This window comes from Dermacentor albipictus, chromosome 6 (genome assembly GCF_038994185.2).
Source record: "Dermacentor albipictus isolate Rhodes 1998 colony chromosome 6, USDA_Dalb.pri_finalv2, whole genome shotgun sequence".
NCBI classification, from domain to species: Eukaryota; Metazoa; Arthropoda; class Arachnida; order Ixodida; family Ixodidae; genus Dermacentor; species Dermacentor albipictus.
In genome coordinates, this window is record NC_091826.1 from 46,669,390 (window position 1) to 46,695,109 (window position 25,720).

At 48.0% G+C, this 25,720-nt stretch overlaps 1 protein-coding gene across 2 annotated transcripts in view; it reads right to left on the bottom strand.

The window, feature by feature from the left end:
* Nucleotides 1-2,082: 2,082 nt before the first annotated feature.
* The window catches only part of LOC139061033 (uncharacterized), a 58,385-nt gene continuing 34,747 nt past the window's right edge, over nt 2,083-25,720 (bottom strand). Inside the window, exons 3-8 of one of the 2 annotated variants that reach the window (XM_070540464.1) lie at nt 21,180-21,470; nt 15,533-15,795; nt 11,927-12,209; nt 7,575-7,832; nt 4,428-4,744; nt 2,083-2,486 (exon numbers count right to left, since the gene is read on the bottom strand). In XM_070540464.1, coding sequence (XP_070396565.1) covers nt 2,171-2,486; nt 4,428-4,744; nt 7,575-7,832; nt 11,927-12,209; nt 15,533-15,795; nt 21,180-21,470 — 1,728 coding nt within the window. In that variant the 3' untranslated portion in view covers nt 2,083-2,170. The remainder of the gene's footprint in view (nt 2,487-4,427; nt 4,745-7,574; nt 7,833-11,926; nt 12,210-15,532; nt 15,796-21,179; nt 21,471-25,720) is intronic. The other variant, XM_070540465.1, reaches the window with a different exon arrangement.

Consider the following 25,720-nt stretch of genomic DNA (forward strand, 5'->3'; position numbering starts at 1 on the left):
TTTGTACAGTACCAGTGCCACCCACGACGATAATGGAAGAGAAAATAGTCTAGAGGAATTCGAAATCCCACAGGTAACGCCGGAAGAAGTAAAGAAAGCCTTGGGAGATATGAAAAGGGGGAAGGCAGCTGGGGAGGATCAGGTAACAGCAGATTTGTTGAAGGATGGGGGACAGATTGTTCTAGAGAAACTGGCCACCCTGTATACGCAATGCCTCATGACCTCGAGCGTACCGGAATCTTGGAAAAATGCTAACATAATCCTAATTCATAAGAAAGGGGACGCCAAAGTCTTGAAAAATTATAGACCAATCAGCTTACTGTCCGTTGCCTACAAACTATTTACTAAGGTAATCGCAAATAGAATCAGGAACACCTTAGACTTCTGTCAAGCAAAGGACCAGGCAGGATTCCGTAAAGGCTACTCAACAATAGATCATATTCACACTATCAATCAGGTGATAGAGAAATGTGCGGAATATAAGCAACCATTATATATAGCTTTCATTGATTACGAGAAAGCATGTGATTCTGTCGAAACCTCAGCAGTCATGGAGGCATTGTGGAATCAGGGTGTAGACGAGCCATATGTAAAAATACTGAAAAATATCTATAGCGGCTGCACAGCCACCATAGTACTCCATAAAGAAAGCAACGAAATCCCAATAAAGAAAGGCGTCAAGCAGGGAGATACCATCTCTCCAATGCTATTCACAGCGTGTTTACAGGAGGTATTCAGAGACCTGGATTGGGAAGAAATGGGGATAAAAGTTAATGGAGAATACCTTAGTAACTTGCGATTCGCTGATGATATTGCCTTGCTTAGTAACTCAGGGGACCAACTGCAATGCATGCTCACTGACCTGGAGAGGCAAAGCAGAAGAGTGGGTCTAAAAATTAATCTGCAGAAAACTAAAGTAATGTTTAACAGTCTCGGAAGAGATCAGCAGTTTACAATAGGCAGCGAGGCACTGGAAGTCGTAAGGGAATACATCTACTTAGGGCAGGTAGTGACGGCGGATCCGGATCATGAGACAGAAATAATCAGAAGAATAAGAATGGGCTGGGGTGCGTTTGGCAGGCATTCTCAGATCATGAACAGCAGGTTGCCATTATCCCTCAAGAGAAAAGTGTATAATAGCTGTGTCTTACCAGTACTCACCTACGGGGCAGAAACCTGGAGGCTTACGAAAAGAGTTCTACTCAAATTGAGGACGACGCAACGAGCTATGGAAAGAAGAATGATAGGTGTAACATTAAGGGATAAGAAAAGAGCAGATTGGGTCAGGGAACAAACGCGAATTAATGACATCTTAGTTGAAATCAAGAAAAAGAAATGGGCATGGGCAGGACATGTAATGAGGAGGGAAGATAACCGATGGTCATTAAGGGTTACGGACTGGATTCCAAGGGAAGGGAAGCGTAGCAGGGGACGACAGAAAGTTAGGTGGGCGGATGACATTAAGAAGTTTGCAGGTACGGCATGGCCACAATTAGTACATGACCGGGGTTGTTGGAGAAATAGGGGAGAGGCCTTTCCCCTGCAGTGGGCGTAACCAGGCTGATGATGATACGTAACGTTGACCACGTGGGATTAGGTACCATAATGCCCGATGAAAGCAAACTACCTGCAGTTGTTCATATACGACCAGCGGTTGCGGTAGGGTTTTTGTGCAACACTACAAATAAATCAAAAAAGTTGCGGAGCTCTATGACGCGCTCTCATGTGTCAGGAACGTTGTGACACCTTGCAGTTGGTCGTACAAGTTCGCGTTCCTTGTGAGAGGTTCGCATCTGAACGTCTGCAGCTACAACCAGAATATCTTGCTACAATCGAGAACACTGTACACAGGTTGCGGGCCTCAAGCATTTTGCATTCTGCAACCCCACCAGAATCTGGTCCTTGTGGCCGGAGTTTGAACCCACGATCTCTTTTGCTCATCAGCCTGATGTGTAAACTTATGATCACTATACCGACAGACAGGACAGGACTTGGCTTGGCTTGACCGGACCTGACGTGGCCCGACCTGACTGACGGAGAGATGGAGGGACAGATTGACAGACGCAGAAAAAAAAAGCGAAATCCGCGATAAAGCACACATTTATTACAGTGTGCTGGGATGCATCCTCTGCGCGTAAACCCTATAGAAGAGGTTCACGCGCGCGAAGCCCTACACCCTGATCGCGCACTTGGTTTTCGGGTTCATCCTCGAACCTTCCTTGCAACCATAGACGCGCGCGAAGTCGCTAGAGTGCATCAGGGGCAAGTTGCAAATCATTTCGTGGTAGGGTCGCAGTCCGCACGAGAACCAGCAGTGGAAGGCGAACACGGCGGCGTCGCTGGGCACGGGTCCGAGGTTGATCGCCGGGGTCGCGTTCGCCCTTCTCGCCGCCTCCCAGGTTCTCCAGACCACGCGCAGAGCAGCGGCTGCGGCCGGAATGTCCGCGCCGACACCGTCTTCGTCTTTGGCAGAGGGCGCCAGACATCTGCGGCCGCATTTGCGGAACATTTCTTTTGTTCGCGAGCACTGTCTTGAGCATTGCCCCCCCCCCCCCCGCCCCTATATAATCATTTACGCACTTCTACAGCTGCTGCTGTAGCCTCAGTCGGAGACTATTGCAAGATTCGGAAGATGGGTTCGTACCCTAGTGAATACTAGCCCCTTTCGTTCCATGGACGGAGGAGCTGAGCTTGTCATTAGTACTGTTTCATTTTTGCAGCATTCCTTTGCAGTGTTTTGCGGAGCTTCTGGTCGATGGCGCCGCAGGTAATCCCTCGGGGCAGCGCAAACTGGAGCGAGTTTATTCTGACGGAGGACGTAAAATGTGTTGACAACTGGGGTCTTTCGACGAAATTGGGCCATTTTCGGCCAGAATTCGGAATTACAGAGGGGGCCCAAAATGGGTGAGAAGACACGCCATCAGCCGTCAAAATTAGAAAAAGAAAGAAGCGCATATATATAAGCAGTAGAAGGGATACAATAGACGTCTGTACGGAAAAATTATTAGCGCTAAGAAAAGGAACCATTGCTGCCTTCAGCTCTATTCTACTTGGTCAACATTCTCAGATAGACCTTCGTTTCGTTTCGTTTTTGACAAGACGTTATTAGACCTACAGTTCACAAGCTCATGTGGAAACATATTCCGTTTTCTGACTTTCTGTCAGAAAAGTTTGTCTTAGCTTAGAAATCTGTACTTGAATAAGTGTTCAATGCGCTCATGTCTCGTTACTCTAAAAATTGTGAGCGTATTTGTCAGGATCAGTTTTAAATTGATCATTTTTGTGCTGGCAGAAAAACTTAAGGCGTAATAACTTCGCACACAGCAATTGCTAATGGTGGGTAATTTATCTCCCTTCTGCAGTTGAGACCGAGAAGTGTAATGATCATGTTTTTAATGCAAGTGTCATTGCATTTCGATGTACATTTTACAACATCGCCACATTATTGAGCTCGTTAATGGACGCAAGCATACTACAATACTCCAGTATTAGTCGAACGTTTAACAGACTAAAGAGAAAAAAAGATAAGATAGACACCATCCTACATATCCAAGCCTATAATTCCGAACAACACAATATCGTCAGATCTCTCGCCGGCACTCCCAAAGTCTGGCATGAAGCAATACACTGATCCTGCATAGCTGTGCACATTTTCAAGTTTAATATAAACATTCTTCACACTAAGCGTGTCTAACAATTTCAGAGCACATGCAAACCACGAAGCATTGATCCGATAGGGTTATCTCACGGCGTCACGTGGTAGCTCTATCTTAGCTGCATCGCATGCGACGACAGCGCCACACGTCGCAAGGAGGGGTCATGGACCCTGCTCCTCCATACTGGAAAGTTGCCTTTTCTTTTTCACTCTCATTTTCCTTGTCACGTACTTAAACCTAATCATCTGCGATTTGTTCTTTGTTATTGGAATGCTTCAAATATCGAATACTTCCTTTCTTCTGCGCTTTTCCGTAGCTTCGTTATCTGTTGGCATCAGCCACAGAAGTGCTAAACGCTTCCCAGCTGTACGACGGGGAATCAATGAACCGCATAAATGGACACTGAAATGATTTCCATCGCTTTTTATGCGAAGCATATTACTAGAGCTCAACCCAGTTCCTCAGGCGCGGCGGTGTTGCCTTCGATACCACGTGACACCGTGACGTCACGATAGAGGAGAAACGGGGCTCGAACTCCCGCCGTCGCTCGCTGCGTCGCCCCCGCATCGGACGCGGTGAGCGTCGAGCAACACAGCGTTCGGCGCGACAACGATTTATTCATGAAGTGCAACGCCGCAGACACGGACACCGACGACACCGGCTTTTCTGCGAAGCGAGCTCCTTAACGCTGTCGCGTTAAAATAAAGGCTAGTATGCTTCGCATTCTGGGCTTAACCTTAGCTAAGCCACAGCCATTTTTTTTTTACTTGCCTGAAATTGGCGGCTGTAGTCTCTGAGGCGTTCGCCAGCCTCGCCACCGATTGGAAGTAGAGCGTGGCCGCCATTCGGACGCCCAGTCCGGCCAGGGCGAGGGCGTAAGGCCTTCCCGGTCCCAGCCACGGGAACTCCAGCTCGGGCGGCACCAGGCTGTACCCCCGCAGGGTGCTGGAGTCCTCGATCTTCCACTCCTGGTTCATGAACCGGAACTCCGGGTCCCGCATGAGACCACGCATGGCGCCTTTGACGGCCACGTAGTTGTAGAGCGGCTTCATTTTCATAGGGGGCACGGATGCGTAGAAGGCGTTGACCTGTCGTCGAGAACGTGGAAGACGCTAGTTGGCTAGAGGGAGCGCACTCTGCGCTCTTGAAACAGTTTCACCTTTTGAGGTGCATATTTGTCCTACAACAATAATCGTCGTCTGCCTCAATTGCTTGCGCTTTCGTTTTTGAAAACGCTGCGCTCGCTACTTTTCTTTCCGGAATGCTATACGTCACGCTAAAAATGCGCATGCTTTTCGTGACTTGAAAGTACCGGGAACGCAGTGTTAAAGAAAGGAAGTACGGGAAAGATAGATCACGATTATTCTTGTGGCACAAGATAAGCGCCAAAGGGAGGAATCTTTTTAAGGGCGTAGAAAATTTGCCACCTTTTAGAGTGCATCTTGTCCCCAAATAGTTATCGTAATGTGCCTGGTTTGCTCTTTCTTTCAGGAAAATTCTGCGTTCGCTATACGTTCCTGCACAAAACGCCGTGTCGTGTTGGTAACACAAATGCTGTTATCATTACGGCCGTATGCTGCGCGCGCAGCGTCATACTATATGTAGGCACGCAAGACAGGCGGCGAGTACGGCGGGGGGGCGTAGTGTGCCCCGAACTGTGCAAGGCTCTGTTAGAGGGTGGTACTAAACGCTGTGTGAGATTGAGCCACCTCACTCTCGGTGGAGCGAGAAAAGACGGGACGTGTCTTCGCTTTACCTTTCCTTTCTTTCACATCCCGTCCATTCTCCGCATATGATAGTGACCGCAAATAAAGAAAAATAAAGATTCCGGGGAGAAGCCAGGACCAGACTGCACGCGAACTGATGCAGGCATATCACATAAAGAAGATAGACCAAGACTGTGTTAGTGACGCTTCCATTAGGTTGTTTCGATCGGAGATAGATTTTTTTGATAATCGGTTGCCCCGCTGGGCTGATCAATGTTCTTGGGAGCTGCGTTCTGCGCATGTTCTATTTGTCTATATATGCCCATGGGTTGCCGTGAATAAGACAGTTGAAAGTTACCGCCCATGTCGTATTTTTGTGTTCTCTTCCACTGTTCCCATCATTATTTGCCATCAATATGATATGCAGTAAACACCAACTAGGCCAAACTGAAGTTCTTCTCGTCCGTACACGTTGCTCCGAGAATAGCGAAGGTGCTTAGATTCGACGAGAAAAGGACAAATTGAGCATTTCAATTTGCCTCGTGCTTGTTCTGCTATTCGTAATATTTGCCACTAACCTGTATAACGCAAATTCACAAGCGAAAGCAGATAAGGTTCGCCTATTTCCACGCCGAGTTTACAATTACACCCCAGAGGGTATTAAAGTTTCACTCCACACCCTCTGTTACGCCTAGCTATTACTCATTTAGCTCGTAGCATCTCATAATAGAGGTGTGGGCGAGAACATAATGTCAGAACCAAAAATTTTCACACGCATAAGTGTGGTAATGGGTGCTTGGCACTTCTTCGAGCACCCTATAAGAAGAGTCTTCTGAGGATTGCCGCCAACTCCTATGAGCAGCAACTCGCCAGTACTTAAGGTAGAAATCTTCAATATTTTTGTTGACTGTACGGCAGAGCAGTGCCGATATGTATCGCCTAACGGAAATCTCCGCTGGAAGATCTCTCCCGTGAATATTATGAGCCCCGCCTTCGAACTTTAGGCCGCTGTCAATGATTCATTTTTGATTAAGACGTGGACTTCGTTGCTTAAGCAGTTCACTGCTAAGCGCGGTATAATAAAATGCGGAAGTTTAATGGGCCAGTAACGCGATGCAATGTGTAATTGACAGATGAACTCAACATCAACAGCCCGAAAGAAGCGGGAATTGTTTATCACAAGAACAACCTGGTCGCCTTGAATAGCCAATACAGGATGATAAAAGGAGAGCAAACGAAAGTGTACTTGAGTTTGGCAAGAGAACAAATAGAGTTTGCCCTGCGTCAATGTGGTATGTAACGCTGGGGGAAGTGTAATGAACCGACTCATAAAGGCGCATCGAATAAAGGAAACTAGATACGGCCGGCGTCAGCATCTGGAATAAAACAGCGTATCAATTACGCTAATTGTCAACTAGTGCTTTAATTGTGCATCACAGGCCATGCGCAATAAAACATTTAATGGAGAGCTTCTTTCGTCCCCGGAAGAATGTTACGGACTCCCACGTTTTCTGCCTCAAAAGCACATGCATATCACGGAACCACCTTCCACAGCTAGCTAGTGGCATCGTTTTTGAAATATTTTTTCTACTGATTATATATGACTTTGTATGTGTTGTATGATTTCAACGTTGTATTGAGGTTTCGTGTTATCCACGGTGTTGGATTAGCCTCTATTTCGTTGCGCTGCTAAGCGCGCAAGACCATAGGATCGAATCCCCGCCGCGGAGTCGGCATTTCGATGGGGGCGAAGTGCAAGAACTACCCGTGTTCCATGAAGTGGGAGCACGTTAAAGATCGGCAAGTGGTCAAAAATAGGATAGTCCGTAGTTCGCCAGAGGTGGAATGCCTCATAAACAAGTCGTGGTTTTGGCACGTAAAACACAAAAATTGTACTCAGATTGCGTATGGTTGTGTAAGCTGTTTCGCTGTGCACACGCTATACAATAAAACCTCCTTACAACAATATTGAAACGTAATGTAGCGTTACTTCGTTATTGATATCGATATCGCACGTACTGCACTATGCGTCTGTATTGTGGTTCATCGTTACTTCGTTATATTCGTTATTTCCTGACATCTCTTTTCGTTATAACGAGGTTTCACTGCACTTGTTTCGTTCGCGCTTTCTTTTGTCCGTGTGCCATCGGTAATGCGCATTCGCACTGACGACATTCTAAAATAAATCACTGCAAAAAATAAAAACGCCCACCTTCTCGGGCTTGGACATCGACCGGTACAAGAAGAGGGCCTCCTGGTACGGGTCCTTGGGCGGCGGCTTGCTGCTGCCCACCAGCGTCCGGTTTTCCTCGCCCAGCAGCTCCGCGAAGGCTCGCCAGACGTCGTTCGCCGTTTCGCGCACGTCCTGTAGAGTCGCCTTGGGCACGACCATCCAGATGTGGGCGTTGAGGGCGGAGCGGAAAGCCGCGTGCGTTTGTGCAAGGCAGTGGCTTCGGTGCGCGGTGAAGGCCTGCGAGTTGCGGAGCGCTCGACTTTACTGTAACGACAGGTGCCGCTAACTCGCTAAGGTTTGTATTTTTCGGGGCCATTGACCCAGCCGAGCGTGCTTTGCGAACGCGTTTAAATGTGAATACGCTGCGTCAGGTTGCACACAGGCGTTATTAGAGCAATGCTGTTTCTTTTCAGCCAGTTCCTACTTTTGGAAGTGATAACGAAAGCCGGCAACATAGCTGCTCTGGAAATGTGTGAAAGTGTGAATATGCTGCGTCATGTTGCATACAAGCGTATAAGCGTAATACTGCTTTCTGTCTGCCAGGTCCTACTACTGGAAATGACAATGAAATTCGGTTATATAGCTGCTTCGTGAGAACAATTTATTTACGCGATTCTGCCACAGCGTAGGCACCAGCGCTTCCCTCAACTTTTTTGTGGAATGTAGCTTTGTCGCGACGAAGTTTATTCGCTCATTACTTCTTGCCAACTCGCGTGCCGTAGTCGTAAAGTACATTTAACACGCTCTTCTCGTACGTCTAAGGACGGACACTTAGCAAGCTCGAACTTTGGGCAAGACGTGAGATATTTTAGACTGGTATTACTAGATTTGATCTCGAAGCGCCAAGCCTGGCGTTTCGAAAATAACTCCGACGTCATGACCCAGCAGAATGTGTTAATGCGCAGAAATAATTGGGATGCGCGGTTGTCTTAATGCCTTCGCGCGCGCCCGTTGTAGCGAGTACAGGAACAGAGTGAGGCACTGTTTCATGACGTGATGATGGATACAGCCCCTGGTTGGCAGTCGAAACTGGTTCGGTGAAACAACTGTTGCGGCAACTTAAATTTTAGGGGTGCGGGGACATTCGCCACTATTCCATCTGGTGTTATGATGGTCTGAACCCTGTAGTTAATTGCAGGAAAGGAAATGACAAGTCGACAATACCACTCGATTGCTTGTTTACCCAATGCAGACGGAACGTACTGCTTCTCTGTGAACGAAAGAGAAAAAAGAAACTTACGCGCAAAAAAAAAAGTGAGGCACTCCAGCCGTCAGCGTTAACCAGCGTCCTCCAACAACGTTCACTGGCGGGTAATGATTGTTTAGCGAACCGAAAAAAATTCCGCCTAGCCAGCGAGAACATTTAACAAATCGCACACATCTCGGACACCGAGTAAAACCTCCCGTCACGTTTTTTTCCACTTCGCCTTGCATTATTTTCCAGAGTAGTTGAAGGGGCGTAAACCGGAAATTATTCCACGGGCAGCAGAATATTACCCTACAGCAAAGTGAGAAGAAGTCCCGAGAAAAAATACCCCTTACCATGACGAGAAAAGGCTCCGCAAAGCAGAAAGCATGCAAATATAATGAACTCGTGCTGACGCCGCCCTGAATTTCAAGCGCAAGCTCGCCGTCACGTGACGGATTCTGCCAATGTCTGCTTTGGCCTAGTTAATCTTTCATCATTATCATTAGAGTGACGCATATAGCATCGCTACTTACAGGACGTGTACGTGCTACGGGCTTACGTCGCGAGGTCACCACGCAGACAGTTTTGCCATAGAAGCGGTGGCGCCTCGCATCCACCCTTGGCGACTACGCTATAGTTCGACGGAGTACAGTCGAAACTCGATCTAATGAAGTGATGACCACGCTCGATTTATTTCGTTAAATCGGGAAGTTTGTACACTCGAGGAAAGCATTTTTCGGCGCTTCGAAATCTTAAATTGTAACGTAGCTACACGCCAAAAGGCTATCGCTGCATCGTAGTTGCCCCTAATGGGGCGACCTGTGGCGTAGACCATGACATAACGAAAGCAACCACCACCGCCTCTACCGAGGCGGTGTTGAGTCCGCATTTCCGCACATGGGCGTGGCATGCAGTCTCATCAAAATAAAGCTAGGGCCGCGACTAGGGCGCCTAGATGTTCCAACGCGTTAGCTTTAAAGCCCACGTTCGAGAAAAAACCCGTATGCGTCAAAATTCGAAAGAAATCGCCGTTCTTTATTGCTCATCTATTACAGTAAAAAGCTTCGTTAAATCGACTTAGGCCAAGTTAGATACGTTAATTCGAGTTGATGACAACGTTCAACCCTATGGGCAACTGCCGCGTTACGGGAATTTCATCGTCAGATCGGGAACTTCGTAAAATCGTGTTTCGTTAGATCGAGTTTTAACTGTACTTATCGGAAAAACATGGGCACGTCTGCACAAGGCGTCAGATTCATTCGAGAACTTCATTGTGCAATCACTGTCAATGGGTAGCAGCAGTACGGCAGGGTTACAGATGCATGACGTAAAAGCAAATTCGGACGCATACTCACGGACGCACACCCGCTCAGCAAGTCTACTCTGACGCCACTTTTAGCGCAAGGCGGCAGTCTCCGCCGCCGCATTTACCACGGCCGTACTGTTCACGCCGGCTGCAGACGCCCGTTCATACTTGTCTAGTCACTGCGTTTTCTGTTTTGATTGGATCGCGGTCGCTGCAAGACGGCGGTGCTGCTCCGCGGCATTTCTTGTAGCGCCAATTCATCTCGCTTTCCCTCCAATGACGTTCACGGTTCTGATCCGCACAAAATCCGTTAGCGCGATAGCACGAAAGCAACCACGTGGACATTAGGCGCCTGAACAAGAACGAACACGCTTGAAGATGAGGTGCCTCACAACGGTGGCTGGAGAAGAGCGACCCCAGAGCCATTGCCGGCGTCGCGCCTCAACAGTTTGCGAGACGAGAAAAGAGAACAACCGTCAGCGTTTGCTGCTTGAAGTCGTTCCGGTCAGACAACTGTATATGATGCACAGTGTTGTAAGCGCAGCGCCGCACAGCAGGAACTCTAAGTGGCTGTACTCGCAAACGCTCCCGCCAGTAGAGCAATGGAGAACGCCGGTCTGCAGCTCCGCGGCAAGCTTATTGAGCGAAACCGTGATCGCGTGCCCGTGACTAGGGTGCGTCGTTTTAACGCGATGGCGTTAAGGAGCTCGTGTCGCAGAAAAGCTGTTGTTGGCGGTGTTGGCCGTGAGCAAAAAATCCCGTAAGGCGATACATAAATAAAAAACTGGCTGTGGCTTAGCTAAGGTTAAGCCCACGATGCGAAGCATACTAGCCTTTGTTTTAACGCGACAGCGATAAGGAGCTCTTGTCGCAGAAAAGCCGGTGTCGTCGGCGTCGGCTCATGCGTGCGGCGCTTGCTCAGGCGCACATTTCGTTGTCGCACCGAACGCTGCGTTGCTCGACGCTCACCGCGTCCGATGCGGGGCGCGTAGTCGCTGCGCCGTAGCAAAGCCACCTAGAAAGAGTCTCTGTAGCATGCCGCAAACTTCGCTTCTCATTCCAACGAGGAGCTCTGTCTCCAGGAGGCATCTCACCTCGTGAGTGTCTAGCAGAGGCAAGCGCAGCTGCTTATATACAGCCGCGACGCCGCGAGCGATGGCGCGAGTTGGAGCCCCGTTTCTCCTCTGTCGTGACATCACGGTGTCACGTGGTCAGCCTTGAAGACGACGCCGCGAGCGACGGCGCGAGTTGGAGCCTCATTTCTCCTCTGTCGTGATGTCACGGTGTCACGTGGTATTGAAGGCGACACCGCCCCGCCTGAGCAGCTGGGTTGAGCTCTAGTAATATGCTTCGCATAAAACAACCTGGAAGAAGGGCTGGGTGGGAATGGAATCAGGGTCTCCGGAGTGTGAGACGGAGATGCTACCACTCAGCCATGAGTTCGATGGTTCAAAGCGCGAAAAAAGCGCCTCTAGTGAATGCGGTATTGTTTTGCAGACAAACACACTGCGCGGCCCTCGCGTCTCAGGAGACCTCGCAAAACTCCGCGCTCGAGCCTCGCGTAAACGCGGCGACTTGCACCATCCACACCGGGACATCACGGCGACGGCGACGGCGCGAGTGTGCCTCGAGTGCCCGTATAAGTGCTTGTGCTCGATAAGTGCTCAATAAAGCAGAGATTAAATCCGACATCGAAACACTGGTGACCCAGACAACACAGCTACGGAATGCCATGCAACGTTTTTTGTTTGGCACGAAATAATTTCCGAATCTTGCATGTGTTCTCAGGGATGAAATTCCGCAACGTCATTGCGTGTGGAAAGCACGACTCCTTACCTGCTCCTCGGAAGAGTAGTAGTAACTGGAGAGCAGCTTCGGGCTCGTGAAGTGTATCAGCGACTGTAAGGAGAGCCAGCCGAAAAAGTCCAAAGTCTTGGTATCCCCGAATGCGGCGTGCAGCATGAACACCGCCCTGAAGTATTTGGGGCGTTTGAGGGTCACTGACGGGATGTTGTCGAAAGACTGGTTGAAGTGGCGGCGCAGCGCGGCGTTCCAGGTGTCGTAGTCGGTAGACGGCGCCACCGTTGGGATGTTGCGTGGGTGAAGCTCGAGGGGCATGCTGCGACCATGTCACGTGCTTCCTTTTTAGTGTTTTTTTTTTCTTTGACCAGCGAGGCTGTCAAAGAGGGCTACTAGGTACGCTCGAGAACGATACACATGCTAGCTTTCATGGTTTTCTAAAAAAAAGCTAGATGTCTCATGACGTTTTTACTTCCTGAAAACGGGCTGAATGCAAGGAATATAGTATGCAGAGTAATCTTGATGCGCATTGGTCAATTAGGGGCTAAATCAATATTACTAAGCCCAAGTTCTCGCATTATTTAGAGTACCTATATGAAAAGAGTATATAGCAGGTGTTCTTTGTTTAGCTGCACAATGTTTTGGAGTGAAAGCATCATGCGCCCCATTAGGCGAAAATCCTTCGTAGTGGGCGTGACGGAAAAAAATGGTACCGAAAATGGCCGACTACGCACTGTGTAAAAACATGTCAGAAAGTGCTAGGATTGACGTCGAATGTATCCTGAGGTTCTTGCAAAAAAGTAAAATATTGTCTTTGAAGAGAGAATTTGCTTCGTTTTGATCTGGTTGGGAATCGAACCCTGGTCTCCACGGTGCAAGACGAGTACGTTTCGTCGAGGCCACGGCTGTCCTTCTTTTCGGCTTCGCGGTTCTGGCCAATCAAAGGTTCCCCTAATGCATGCGTCATCGCACACGTCACGTCTAAACATCTGGCTGACTAAAGGTGCGCACAGGAGCATTGAACACGTGACAGCGCAACTTACAGGGAAAAGGGGGCGCCACGTTAGGAGCCTATATAATGAGCGCGTTCATGATGTTTCGAGGTCTGCAAGCGGTACACCGCTCTCGCGTTCTCACGCGTAAGCAGTCTTCAGTGTCTTTTTAGAATTTTTCGAAAATTGCCTTTGGCGGATAGCACGAATCTAACCCTTGAGCTAGATTACTCGAGGAGGAAGTCATTAATTTTACGAGAGTTCAAGATGCTTATTTGAATAATTTGAGTAATTCGAGTAATGAACTTTTTTATTTAATTACATTACGCTGCGCATTTATGTTTGCTAGCCAGTGAGGTCACAAGGCGTGCCCACTTGGAAAGAAGTCTCAGGATTAAACCAGTTTCGAGATATTATACTTCCAACCGTCCGATAAAATGGATTGGGGTTCTATTTACTCTTGCGCTAAAATGCACAAAACAGCGTTTTCTCGAAAAAGTGCAACTGTGCATTTTTACCGCAAGTTTGACAGGGCATATCTCGAATCCGGTGCCATCCTCACAATTCGTTCCAAGTCGATATGCCTTGTACACTCGCTAGCTTCAACTGGCAGATCTCCGGAACCATATACACGCGATATGGGTTATATACGCGCAAATTTATGCGAAACAGCGTCCATAATAAAACCCTGAAATAACTCTTAAACCCATAGGCAATATGCCTTTCACCTGTCAACTCGTCTGGTTTTTCCCAATTGTACAGCACGTTTCGCGCAAAATTAGTAATTGGAAACAAGAGTCGCAAGGTGTTGAGAAAATAAGTCATCTACTTATAGAGAGAGCCAAGGCAACAGCCAAACAGGAAGGAAAAGTGAAAATTAACAAATTTAACCATTATTCTTGAGAATATTTATGGATCAACATCTTTTTACTTAAAAAGCAAGTAGGCAAAACACCGCCGGAAGTGCAGAACAATTCCGTGTGTTTTGAGTGACGCATCTACAATTATGAGTCGAACCACCTGACGTATAGCCACTTCTTTGCTGTGGTTATGTGCGTGTTTTTGTAACTTCTCGCGGTGGGCGCAGCGCGTCTAGAACCACAGCATCCTGCGCGCTATGCGGTTGCGCGGGACTGGCGGCCACGTATCGTTACTCAACTTTCCAAATAACAATACGCAAGTTTTGGCGCTTGAGAGAATAGTAAACGAAGGATCGAAAAGAACTGGGATTGTTCGGCAAATATATGTTTCTCTATTATTCATCCAGAGCTACTTCAATAAACGCTACTATAGTCGGACACAATTTAAGTCTGCTTTGAAGCCCTGTCCATGCTCTCATAACCACCAATCACTGTTCCTCCGCGAGCCTGCAAATAATTCGTACTTCAAATTTCCTTGTTACCCAAATAAGGCGGTAACCGCAGAACAAAAATGATTACCACGTAATTTTGTACGTTTTCTTTCGCTTATTATAGCGGCATGGCGAAAGCCTAATTTGTTATTGAACTGAAGTAGAATGGTTGCTTCGCTACAAATATATATCGTCAATTTGCCCTTCAACTGGCAGTGAAGTTTCATGAGTAAAACGGGCTAAGCAGGTAAATGAACTGTACCATATACTTTTCAAGAGTGCAATGCTCAGACTCCATGCACCTCGTACATGTCTGTTGTACGGCTCAGTGCTTCGGCCGATGAAAAGACACTTCAAGAACAGTGGACACTCCGAATTTTTCAAGAGTATGACGCCATTTTGAAAAGGCCGTATAACGATGATTTTGTTTGCTTCTGTGATTGACTGGTAGAGTAACACAACCCCGCGCGGTCCCTGTGCCTCGGTTGCTAACTAATGTTTTTTTTAAGTTGTATTCTACTACTGAAATTTTTCATTTTACATTTTCGCTTGTTTACTTGTTCTTGGCAGCGTTCTGCCTGCCCTTCTTTCCTGCGCGAGTCCATTTGATGTGGTTCCTTGTTTGGCAATTAAAGGATAGTTGTATCTCGCAGGCCTAACTGTGAGATGCGACTTATTTCATTTCTCTTTGGCGGGTTTACGCGTCTTTATGGCGAATGGTGGACGTTATGCCTATTTGTACTAGTAAAGATACCCCCCCCCTCATTTGCATGGAAAGGTTACCTTGGGTCCGTGCATAATACATAATACTTCGGGGCCACGTAGTGATTACGAAACTATAGATAGTCCGGGAATGGTCAACCAATGCCCGTGCGTCGAAGTGCGTATATACTTCAGTTCATGGGCGTGGAGCCGCTTTCTTCATTGCACAAAACATGCCGAGCTCTCTTAACAATCTTTGATTACCCGCGTATAGCATCAATCGACTTCCATCCAACGCCTGGAAATATTCTACTCTCATCACATGGGTAAGCCTGTGACTGTGGGTGCAGAATGCTTCCACGCGCAGTCAAGCCCGCTAATTATGAGTCATGTGCACCGTTACACGGCAAAATTGCTGAAGAATTCTCACTGATCCACGGGGCGCTTATCACTGATTATCCTTGTTAAACCACCGATTATCATTGTTACACGCAAGAGATTCACCCATGCGTAGTTTCCCCTATTCAACATTTACGCTGTGTGCGATGCCAGCTTGGCTTTGAAGCTTTCAGAAGGGGGGTGCAATGTTCACCATACCTGTCGGCCATGGTGTTCTCGTAGGACGTGGAGGCCCCAAATTTGCTGCTCATTTCCATGAGGTCTTTGAAGAGCTGATCGGAGCGCCCCTTGTCCTTGGCCAGCTCCGGTGTAGACGCAAAGGTGGCGTACGTCAGCTTGAAGTGGCCCAGGATTCGCTTCGTCATCCTGTGCCGCTTCAGCATCTCAAGTGTGGTTATGAACTCCTTGTCCAAGCTGAAGGTGACAGCGGGCGACTCTCTGGCGTTGTTGCTGACACTCACCTGCACGTGACACCATCGGCGAGAAATGTTGAAGCGACGATGAATAGCGATAATAATTTAGGCGAATTTAGAATAATAGGAAATATGATAATTTAGGCTCAATTAGCCAATAGAAGACTTGCAAAATTACGATAGTGCGCTTTTCTTTTCAAGCCTTTAAGGCAGACTTCTACGTGAGGAATTACATTAAACAATTAATTGTAATCCATTACATTTCTCGCTAATTTTGCAAATTAACGAATACTTCGTTTAATCGATAACGCTCGCGGTTGCCGTATAAATTTAACAGCGAAGCTGTATGTAGCTACAATGTGGTGTTGGTCGATGTCCGCCTACAACGATCGCGTCGAAACAAAAAAAAAAAAAAAATTCGTCTCCAGTTCCTCGCGAATGCTTTCTGGCTCTCAATCTAATCTAAGTATCTCGAAAAAATTTCACTGATATTGGCCGCTCAGACGAATCTATCATTACGCTGTTTCATTTATTTGTCATAAAGAAGTTAGTTCACAGTGAAGTTGTAAACGCTGGAGAGTTCCGGTCTGCTTGCAATACATGTCCGACTACGCAGGGAGTATGGTTGTAAGAAATGGCTGTAACTCTTGTTTTATGGATACTATCGCGAAACAAATTATATGAAAATTAGCCGCTAAGAAGACTCTAACAATGCGCAGGAGTTTCATCTGCTTTTGCTAATCGCCTAGTTCACAGTGAAGTTGTAAATATTGTGCAATTCGCGTTTTGCCATCAATACACGGACTTCTACGGGAAGGAAAGCGACAGCCCCGTCTTTGTATGCTAGAATAAAACTCAAGCCCTTGCAAGTTTAATTCAGCTAATTATGTAAGAATTATGCTCAATCGCTAATTACAAACAAATATATTATTTCGTGCACTCCTTTGGACTGCGCTCCAGTCAACCTGTATCGTAGCTCTCATCGAGGATCAGTTTAACGGCCACCTGCGTCCTATGCACACTGTTGACACGAGTGGGCGTTGTTTGTTGTGGTTGCGTCATAGTCGCCTAGGCAACTTTGTAATATATGTGTACAAATATACAGACACACGCTGATGCGTCGATTGAGGCAAAAAGTACCACAGCTTCGCTGCTCGATCGTCCTTCTTCGCAGAGTGAAAGCGCTGATGAGTTCTTTCTCTTTTTTTTTCCAGTAATCAATTACATGTAACCAGTTACTGTACCGACGGGACAAGCTGTAACAGACGCTGCAGCTTTCAGAACCTGAATTAGGCGGGAACTGCACCAGAACACCAGAGATCGCGCCATGCGTCAGAATCGAGGATATTTCAGACAAACCCCGGAGCTCAGTAGTTATATCCTCGACTTTGCGCTGCACCTGAACTTGGCCGACGATTGGAACCGGCACATTGCAATGTTTCTTTTATCAACGGCCACTTATCGCGTTATTGCTAGGATGATTTTTTGTAACTTTGGATTGGCCATACCACCTTCTCCAAGCATCTGCAACAAGGAAGCGCCGAGCTTCATAGTGGCCGCAGACGCTGAGGAACCATACACGCTAGCAAGATGCTTATAAGCTAGAACACCGCCTTACGTCCCATCACGCATATATTGTCTTCACCAAAAAAAGAGAGAAAAAAAACGCGGGAAGATGAACGCATCAGTCCTGAAAAGGAATTGCTAGTGAAGATGAGCATTGTGTGAATATTTGCAGAAAATATCTGCAGAGGTACTGCAACTGCCAGGCCCGTCTGTTCCGCTTGTGGTATCTGTTTAGGGTTCATTTATGTTCGGAGAAGTAACGAATTGCTTTCGAGTATACCCCTCCGTTACTGTCGTGGGGTAGTAATTCGCAAACTTCCACTGTGCGGTTATCCTTGTGTGACGTTACCGCTGGTGGGGACAGCGTTTTCGCATTCTTCTCTCTTGACAGCTAGCGTTTCGCGGCGCTGTTTTCCATTTTGGCTTCGCCTACAGCCCTCCCCCCCTGCCCCCCCCCATATTTTTGCGGTTATCACTTTCCTTTATAACTTACTCTACGCATCGTCATATCCTACTCCTCCTCCCCCATATATATTGGGGGAGAGTGAACTACGTGTAAATAACGCGTTGCGTAGGAAATCAGTTCCTCCTGGGATGAGGACAGTGATCTGTGTCAAAAGGTTGGTTCAGCTGCATGCTTTGTTGTACAAGTGGTAAAAGCAAAAAGCAGATCACCAGCGATGAAAGACTTAAATGATAAGACAGTAAACGTAGGTAAAAAACCTGAACGTTTTTAGTGCCCCGCTACTTGCAGTGATTCGCAGTGATGAATTCCGCCTCTTGTCAGCTGTCAAACCGCATTTGACAAAGACATCAAACCGCATTAGTCGAAGATTATCTAAAAAATGGAGAAGCAGCTAGCGAACGAAAAGGTGGGCTGAGACCTCACAGTAAATATCTCGCCTTGCCTTGGTCTCGTCTCTTGATTCCCACCATAGTGAAATATGCATCACCAAGTGGCGCAAAATTCTACTATTCTAATGTCAATAGCGTTTTAATCTTTCCGTGCAAGCCAATCTGCACGTATGCATTTATTCTTTGCGTAAATAGGTGCCGGCATGGGCACAGAAAATGATAAGCAGGAAACCAGTGCCTTCGAGAGAAGTGATTGTGCCGGGCTGGACTATCATGGTATCAAGCCGTTGGCTTACCTTTCTTTTATTTTATTTTCATTTTTCCGGGTTACCCAAGCTTCTCGAATTCCTTCATTCATCGCGTGAATAAGCGGGGACACGAGCAGTAGGAGTGATGTATGCAACGAGCCGGTACTTTCCAGAGAAGAGATTCATCCTGAGAAAACCAACATTGTAGTGGCCTATAGGCTTACCTTTTTTCATTTTTTCGTGCAAGCCAATTTGCGCGTGTCTCTTTATCCATCGCGTAGCCATGCATCGTCAGGTGCACGGGAACTGATGTAGACAAGCACCGAATCAGCGCTCTCGATATAACTGATTGGACCTGGCTAAGCCGATATTGTAAGGGGCGATGGGCTTACATTTTAGAGCGAAGCTTTCAGCCTGTAGTTGGTCGGGATTTTTCTTTGCCACGTGCTCGCACAAAAAATTCGGCCTATAACGCAGACAGTGCAAAGAAGCGCGAAGCGCAATGTGTGCGGCTCATCCAAGAGGTAGCACATGATGTCAACAGGTGACACCATCTCTTGACGATGACGTCATTGCGAGACGTCACGTATGGTGTGATGAAGTCATCAGGCGATATCATCACGTGACGATGCCATTTGTACCTAATGTAACGTTTGACGTGAGGCTCATCACGCCCCCTATGGTGTGACGTCGTCATGTCAGTGTGTCGTGATGACGTAATCACGTTACGTCATCACGTGAAACGTCACCTCACCACCGGATGTTAACGCCCAGTGTTTCACTTCATGGGCCACATAATGCTATCGAATTTATAGATGCCCCCATCAGCAGTTGTGGAGGCGGTTTTCCACAGCGTCGCGGGACATTCGCTTTCGCAGGGCCGGGATGGCGAGTCAACTTTTTTTGTAGAACATTTTTGTTTTCCCGTTTGGGTTGCCTCGCGGCACAACGTCCGTACGGAACCAGAAATATAAATATGTAGGCCTGTTTCATAGAAAACCTGCAATAGTGACTTAAAGATGTGTTCTCCATAATCCATCTTTCGTTATGTTCAGCTTGAGCTCTGTTCGTTCAATATCACAGTATTCCGTATACGTTTCCGTATACCGCCGTACCTCTACGCGAATGAGGACCGTTGTGTGCAGTTTCGCCGACATGTAGAAGATCCCGTCGATGAGACTGGCTGAAGGATCCACGTGGTCTGGCCACGTGATGCCGCCTTTTTTGAGGGCCTCCCTCACCTCCTGGACGTTGCTGCCGCGGATTACGCTCTCGCAAACCTGCAAATAGGCGGCCGCTTTCTGCAGCGGCGACTGCCCCTGATCCGGCACACTCATATTCCGCAGCCTGGTCGTTACATTATTAAAAGAGTCGCGCCGGATACGGTACACCGTGCTGATGTCGTTCTTGAGCCGGCTCATCTGCAAACGTAGGAGATAAGAAAAAAAAAAAACTCAGTGCCCTTCCACTCTGTGAAGAACGATGACACGCGGAGCTGTGTAAATGTGGGCTCCTTAATGGCGAAATGCGCCTTCGCCGTGGGCAGGCCCAGCATTGCACTATCTTCGGTATCGGCCCACGTATGGGGTGTGCTTAACGCCTGCGTCACCTCCGCCGCGGGTCGGCCCGGCATTGCCTTAATTTCGTGGTCTCGCCTACATGTGGGGAGTGCTTAACGCCTGCGTCACCTCTGCCGTGGCTCATCCCAGTATTGCACTATCTTCTGGACCTGCCCACGTATGGAGTTTTGTGTCCACACCCGGAAACGATTCCGGGGGAACTAGCCATAAAGAGCTTGGCTGTAAAATCGCTTTAATGTAACCAAATAAAAGGCATACGCAGCCAAGCAAATTTTTTGCTTGGGTCGCCCGCAAAAAGAAGAAAAAGAAAGAAATGTAAGCCTATGGGCACGTTACTACGTTAGCCCATGCTACAATCTCTTCACTCGAAGGTAATGGTTTCGAAGGTACTGGTTACTGCCATCCTAGCCTATTATACCCTATTGTAAATTAATTAATTATTATTAACTAATTATTTATGTGAATACGAACACGGGAGCAGTTTTCAATATTACCCGAAGGGCGAGGCAGTGACTGCTGCATACCGAGGTAGTGTTGCGCTTGAATTCATCAGACGCTGTTCTAACTATACACGGGTGCGACACGTTGGCGCCACGTCGCACACATGGATGCCACTGCTGGACGGCAGGAACAACACCCTCACCGCTACCAGGCGTCACAAAACGCGGGCAAGGCAGGGACTGCATTGGCACCGCAGGTGTCGCACATCGATGGCGCACGAGGTGAGACCAACGGAAAACGGTAGGCTTAATTGAGCGCCCAGTGAAAAAGAAATATTAGATGACGTTCGTTTCACGTTTGCCAGAACATATACGCGTGCCAGCAGCGGAAGACAGAAAGTTGGCCTTCCTCTGCCGTCGAGGCGACTGATCGTAGCGTTGACGGTACGTTCGATTCGCTTCGTCATTTTTGCATGCAAACGCGCCTTGCGTCTCTGAAGACTAACACTCCGCGCGTGACCACCCCGTGTACCTTCACCGGACAGCACGACAACGGCGACAGCGCGGAGGACGCCGACGGCGTGGATGCGCACCGAGTGTCTGTGTAATTGCTATCGCAACGAAACTGCGCCCGCTATTTCTTTACTTGTGCCTCTGCATGTCCGTGCAATTAGCGCGCACTGATCGTCCCCATGCTTACGAAAGTTTGTTGCTTCGTACATACTGGTGAGGAGAACCCATACCTCGATGCTGCAGATGTGTTGGTAGTAGTTGTCACACGGCCTGTTCCTCTCGTCGATGGCGTTGGTTAAGATGGCCGCGTACTCGGCGCACGCCGCAGTCGGGCATGCCGAACTGTGCGCGGAAGGTTGAGCGCGGTAACGCCAGGCCAACATCGAGGCGACGCCCAGGAGGACAGTGACAGCGACCGCGACAGCTGCGCCGATGACGAGGCAGGCACGGAAGGTTCGTTGGCGCTCACGGCGATGGGCCTCTTCGACCGGATCGCGGATGCCCAGCGCCGACAGGTCGACCTGCGGCGAGTGCGACGGCCAGTCTGTCGTGACTCACGGGGCACGGATTCACAGCGAGATTTTACGCTGTCTTCGAAATCACGAGCGTGCCGTCTGCCATCCTCATAGGCTGTTCTTATGGCCTAGAAACAGAAGTTCCCGGCTGTCCCAGTGTGCGTATATACACGCACACTGTGAGGAACCACTGTAGCAGGAACCATTTACAGGTGATTCCTGGTGCAATTCCCTTTACGTAGCTCAAGCGCTTCCCCTAGCAGCCAAGATGTAGAAACGTCGCTAGCTGTGCTGTGTTTGTACATAAGGTACATTGTTTCATACTTTTTTAATATATAGGGTTTTACGTGCCAAAACCACTTTCTGATTATGAGGAACGCCGTAGTGGGGGACTCCGGAAATTTTGACCACCTAGGGTTCTTTAACGTGCACCTAAATCTAAGTACACGGGTGTTTTCGCATTCGATCCTGCAACCTCATGCTCAGCAGCCTAACACCCTAGCCACTGAGCAACCACGGCGGGTTTGTTTTATACTTCTCTAAGCTGCTACGACTACCGCAAATTTTGAGCGAAAAGGTGTGTTTTCCACATCATTTCACTACATTATTGGGGCTGCTTTAGAATATCCAAAATAGCCACGCGGGTGGTCGCATGTGCATTCCGAGATGGCCGTGACCAAGAAGGAAAAGTGGCGTAATATATAGTAGATTGGTGCTGCGGCCAGGCGACACATTGCATTACCGTTACTGGAGTTATGGCGAATTAGGAAGTCACGCTTCATTTCGACGAGGTCTGGTGGAAGAAGGTCGGGTGCGAGGAAGTTCTTTTGTGCACGAGGAATGCTCGAAGATGTCTGGTAGATATTTTTTTTTCTTGTAGAAATGTCACAGTCGAGTAAACTTTGTCTGCTTGCCTCTATATGTTCATCTTTCTTTCGTGCCAGGAACTTATTCTAGGAATTTTTTCTTGTAATACTTATCAACTTAATCTGCATTAGTGTTCCTCTTTTGGTCCATCTATACATCTTCGAGCGTTCACTTTAACTGACAGCACCTTGTGCAACTTCATATTCGATATGTCATGGTCCCTGGCCTGTCATTCAACCGTTGCTTGCACCTAATCGGTGTAAGTTCTGGTATATATATAAAAAAAAACATGCTCCTTTTCCCGACGTACTGCTCTGTGGCTTGCCTATACCCAGCTACGGCCGCTGGATAGATATTTTAGGGGACAGGGTAGGTCCTATTCTAGCCATGCATTTTGGGCTATGTTCGTGACCCTTTTTCTCGTGATCTGCTGGGGTTAGAACTATAATCTTGGTGGCATTGTAATCAGCAATGTTAGGTAGTGTTACTGAACCAGGATTATTTCTTTTTGGAGATTAGATTTTTTTGTTTTCATTTTTTTACTGGACCCACCAAATTTTAAAGCCAAAATCTGCAGTAAATAGCCTGTAAACAAACATCCCCTACAAGAAAATTTAAAATCCTGGTTCAGTAGACTTTCTGTAATGTTTGCTCAATATCTGGAAAATGTTATCACCCTAGCGCTTGTAGTTTCTGAAAAAAAGGGTCAAATGCAGCAAAATTTGGTGTTTTGAGATAATTGGCTTTGAAGTGGAAGAAAGAGCTTCATTGCAATATAGGACTGTAGAAAAAAATTCTGGCGCATTTTTTCATTAGCCACCAGCCTGGTAGTCCCCTCCATCGTCAACACTTCTTTTCTGTGCTAGCTGCCTTGTTTTCCGGGCCTCCTTAGTTACCAGTGGTGCAGCCCTCCCTGCAAAGTACAGTCGCCGCCGGTTAACTTCGCGCAACCACTGGACTGTGAACCGTCCTGGAGAAACTCCGAATGACCTCAAAATGTCGGCTAGAGCAATGCTGCGGTCATTAAAACTTAGCACAGCATCCATTGTCGCTATTTTCAGCGTCTTTAGGCCAAGAAAGATATTCTTCGGAGCGCGCTCCCATACAACCTTGTTGAACGCCTCATTGGTGTTCTGAGTTTTTCCATGGAGACATTTCTGGAGAAGCTCAGGCTTCGAGAGCTGCTAAAACACCCGCGTTCTGCTTAGAGCGTTCCGCCGAGTGCGAAAGCTTCGATGCAGACGCTCACCTGGTGGCCGCGGCGCCCACTCCTGGTTTGTGTTGCGGAGAATTGGCGTCATTGGAGGCTGACTTATGCCGGTTTCCATGAAAGATACGTTTTTAAAGCACTCCTTTGGCTTCGTCATTGCATTACCGCTAAATAACCAGCACCAAAGTATAAATAAATTCGATTCTCCGCGAAAACACGCCAAAGCACGAGCAAAACGCCCCGCGTTGCGATTAACCCAGCTGCATCTTAGGATTCGTTTGGCTAAGTGAAATATGCTAGCTAGGTTTTCACTGCTTCCACATGAGTGACAGCCATTCCGCTAAACGTGACAAAAAATAGGCGATGAAAAAAATTTTTTTTTTTGCCGTTTAGGAGAGGCAAAGATCCCGAGCATGTGTCAAAGGGGGCGTGGCTGGATGCTGCCTAAGTTTCGAAAAATGTTGATTTTGAGGTAAATATTTCGCGCAAGCGCAAATAAAACGCTGGGTCATGTTAAGGAAAGAACAGAGATTTTAAATTACACAAAAACAAAAAATCGATTTTTTTTCGGAAAATTTGCCTACCCTGTTCCCTTAAAAAAATGTGCGGCCCGCCACGTGCAACGAAAACGCTGTTATCCGCCGCAACGCCACAAGCCGGGGTCTGCTGTCTGAGATCAGCATAGAAAATGCGTCACGCACGCACGTGGAACGTCGTCGCCGACGCGTCCCATCCCCGCCAGTTAGCGCCGTTCGGCCAAGCCAAGTGGCCGAGAATGCAACTACGGCAGGCCACAGCTTTTTTTTTTTTTTCGTGATGCAGCGTTGCTTATACTACACTCACCATTTTGTCACGTTGTGGTGTGTGACTTATCTACCGGACCTTGCTGATTAATGCGAGAGCGTTAATCAGCACCGTTGTCAGATGGGAAGAGAACTTGGCACCCGGAGGCGCTGCGTCCCACAGCTTACATGTACTCGTCACCCAAACCATCATTCGATACATTGACTCCGGTGCTCCCCTTCAACCCGGGCTGACTGGGCGGGGGCACTTGGTTCGGGCCAACGGTCCTTCCCGGACAAGGGGGCTGTTGTGGTGCAGCACAACTGAGGAACTGCACTCCACACACAAACAGCCAAGTCGGTTTTACAGGGCACAAACCTGGTCTCCCCCCGCATTGCCAAAGGCACGATCTGTCCATGCAGAGGGCAAACTGGAAGCTCATTACGTCCGGTTTCCTCGACGCTAGGCGAGCTACGTTAATCTACCGCCTGGCGCGAGGATGCCTTCCGTTGAGTTACCGGCGCATCACAGCCATCCCGGCTCGTGGAGTGTGCCCCTTTTGTGGCGGTCGTGAGGACTCGGCTCATATCTTTACGCAGTGTTTGCTTACAGCAGCTCTTCTCCACAGGACTGCTAGTCTCTTTAGGCTCCCAGGCGTTCCTTATGAGACAGTTCCATTTTTGGACCCTTTGCCTAATCAGGCGATCAACCAGTTCGTGCTTGTTCTCGCCGAGTGCTCATACCAAGTTCGGTTGGCACGCTGTGATTCACTTTTCGGGGATCGGGTGCCGGGCCTTCACGAAAGCCTCGCGAAAACACGGAACGAGGTCTGGTTCCATCTCACCCGGGAGCTGCACCGCTTGAGCAAGAAGTTTCTCGAAGTGGGGGCTCGTCCTGCCGTGATTTTTGATGATTTAAGCGGAAGGCTATCCATTAAGTTATGATGCATGCTCCTAAGGTTGCTCGATTCGACCGTGTGTGCCACTCGATCTACGGGGTTTTTTTTTTTTTTGGCTCAGTGGAACCCAGAGGCGGAAACGGTGGTGGCGCACCCTCGTGTGGTCGCACTGCCCCGCGCATGGCTTTGGTTGTATCCGCGGTTGTATGCCTTGACCTCTTGTGCGTCAAGGCAGTCCGAGCCTTAATAAGCAAGTAGGTAATAAGCATGATTAATAAGCGAGAGCGCATTGGCCAAACGAATTTCAAACCACGCATACGCAACCAGACAAGCCCTCCATGTGGCGCAGAGAAATTACGCAACTAATTGACTTTCTCAGGATAAAACATGTAGAAAAAGTATAACTTACACTCCACCTACAGACGCGATAGAGAGGGATTGTAATTCGAATATACGTGAAAACACAATTATGTTACGCGGAAACTCAAACACAAACCC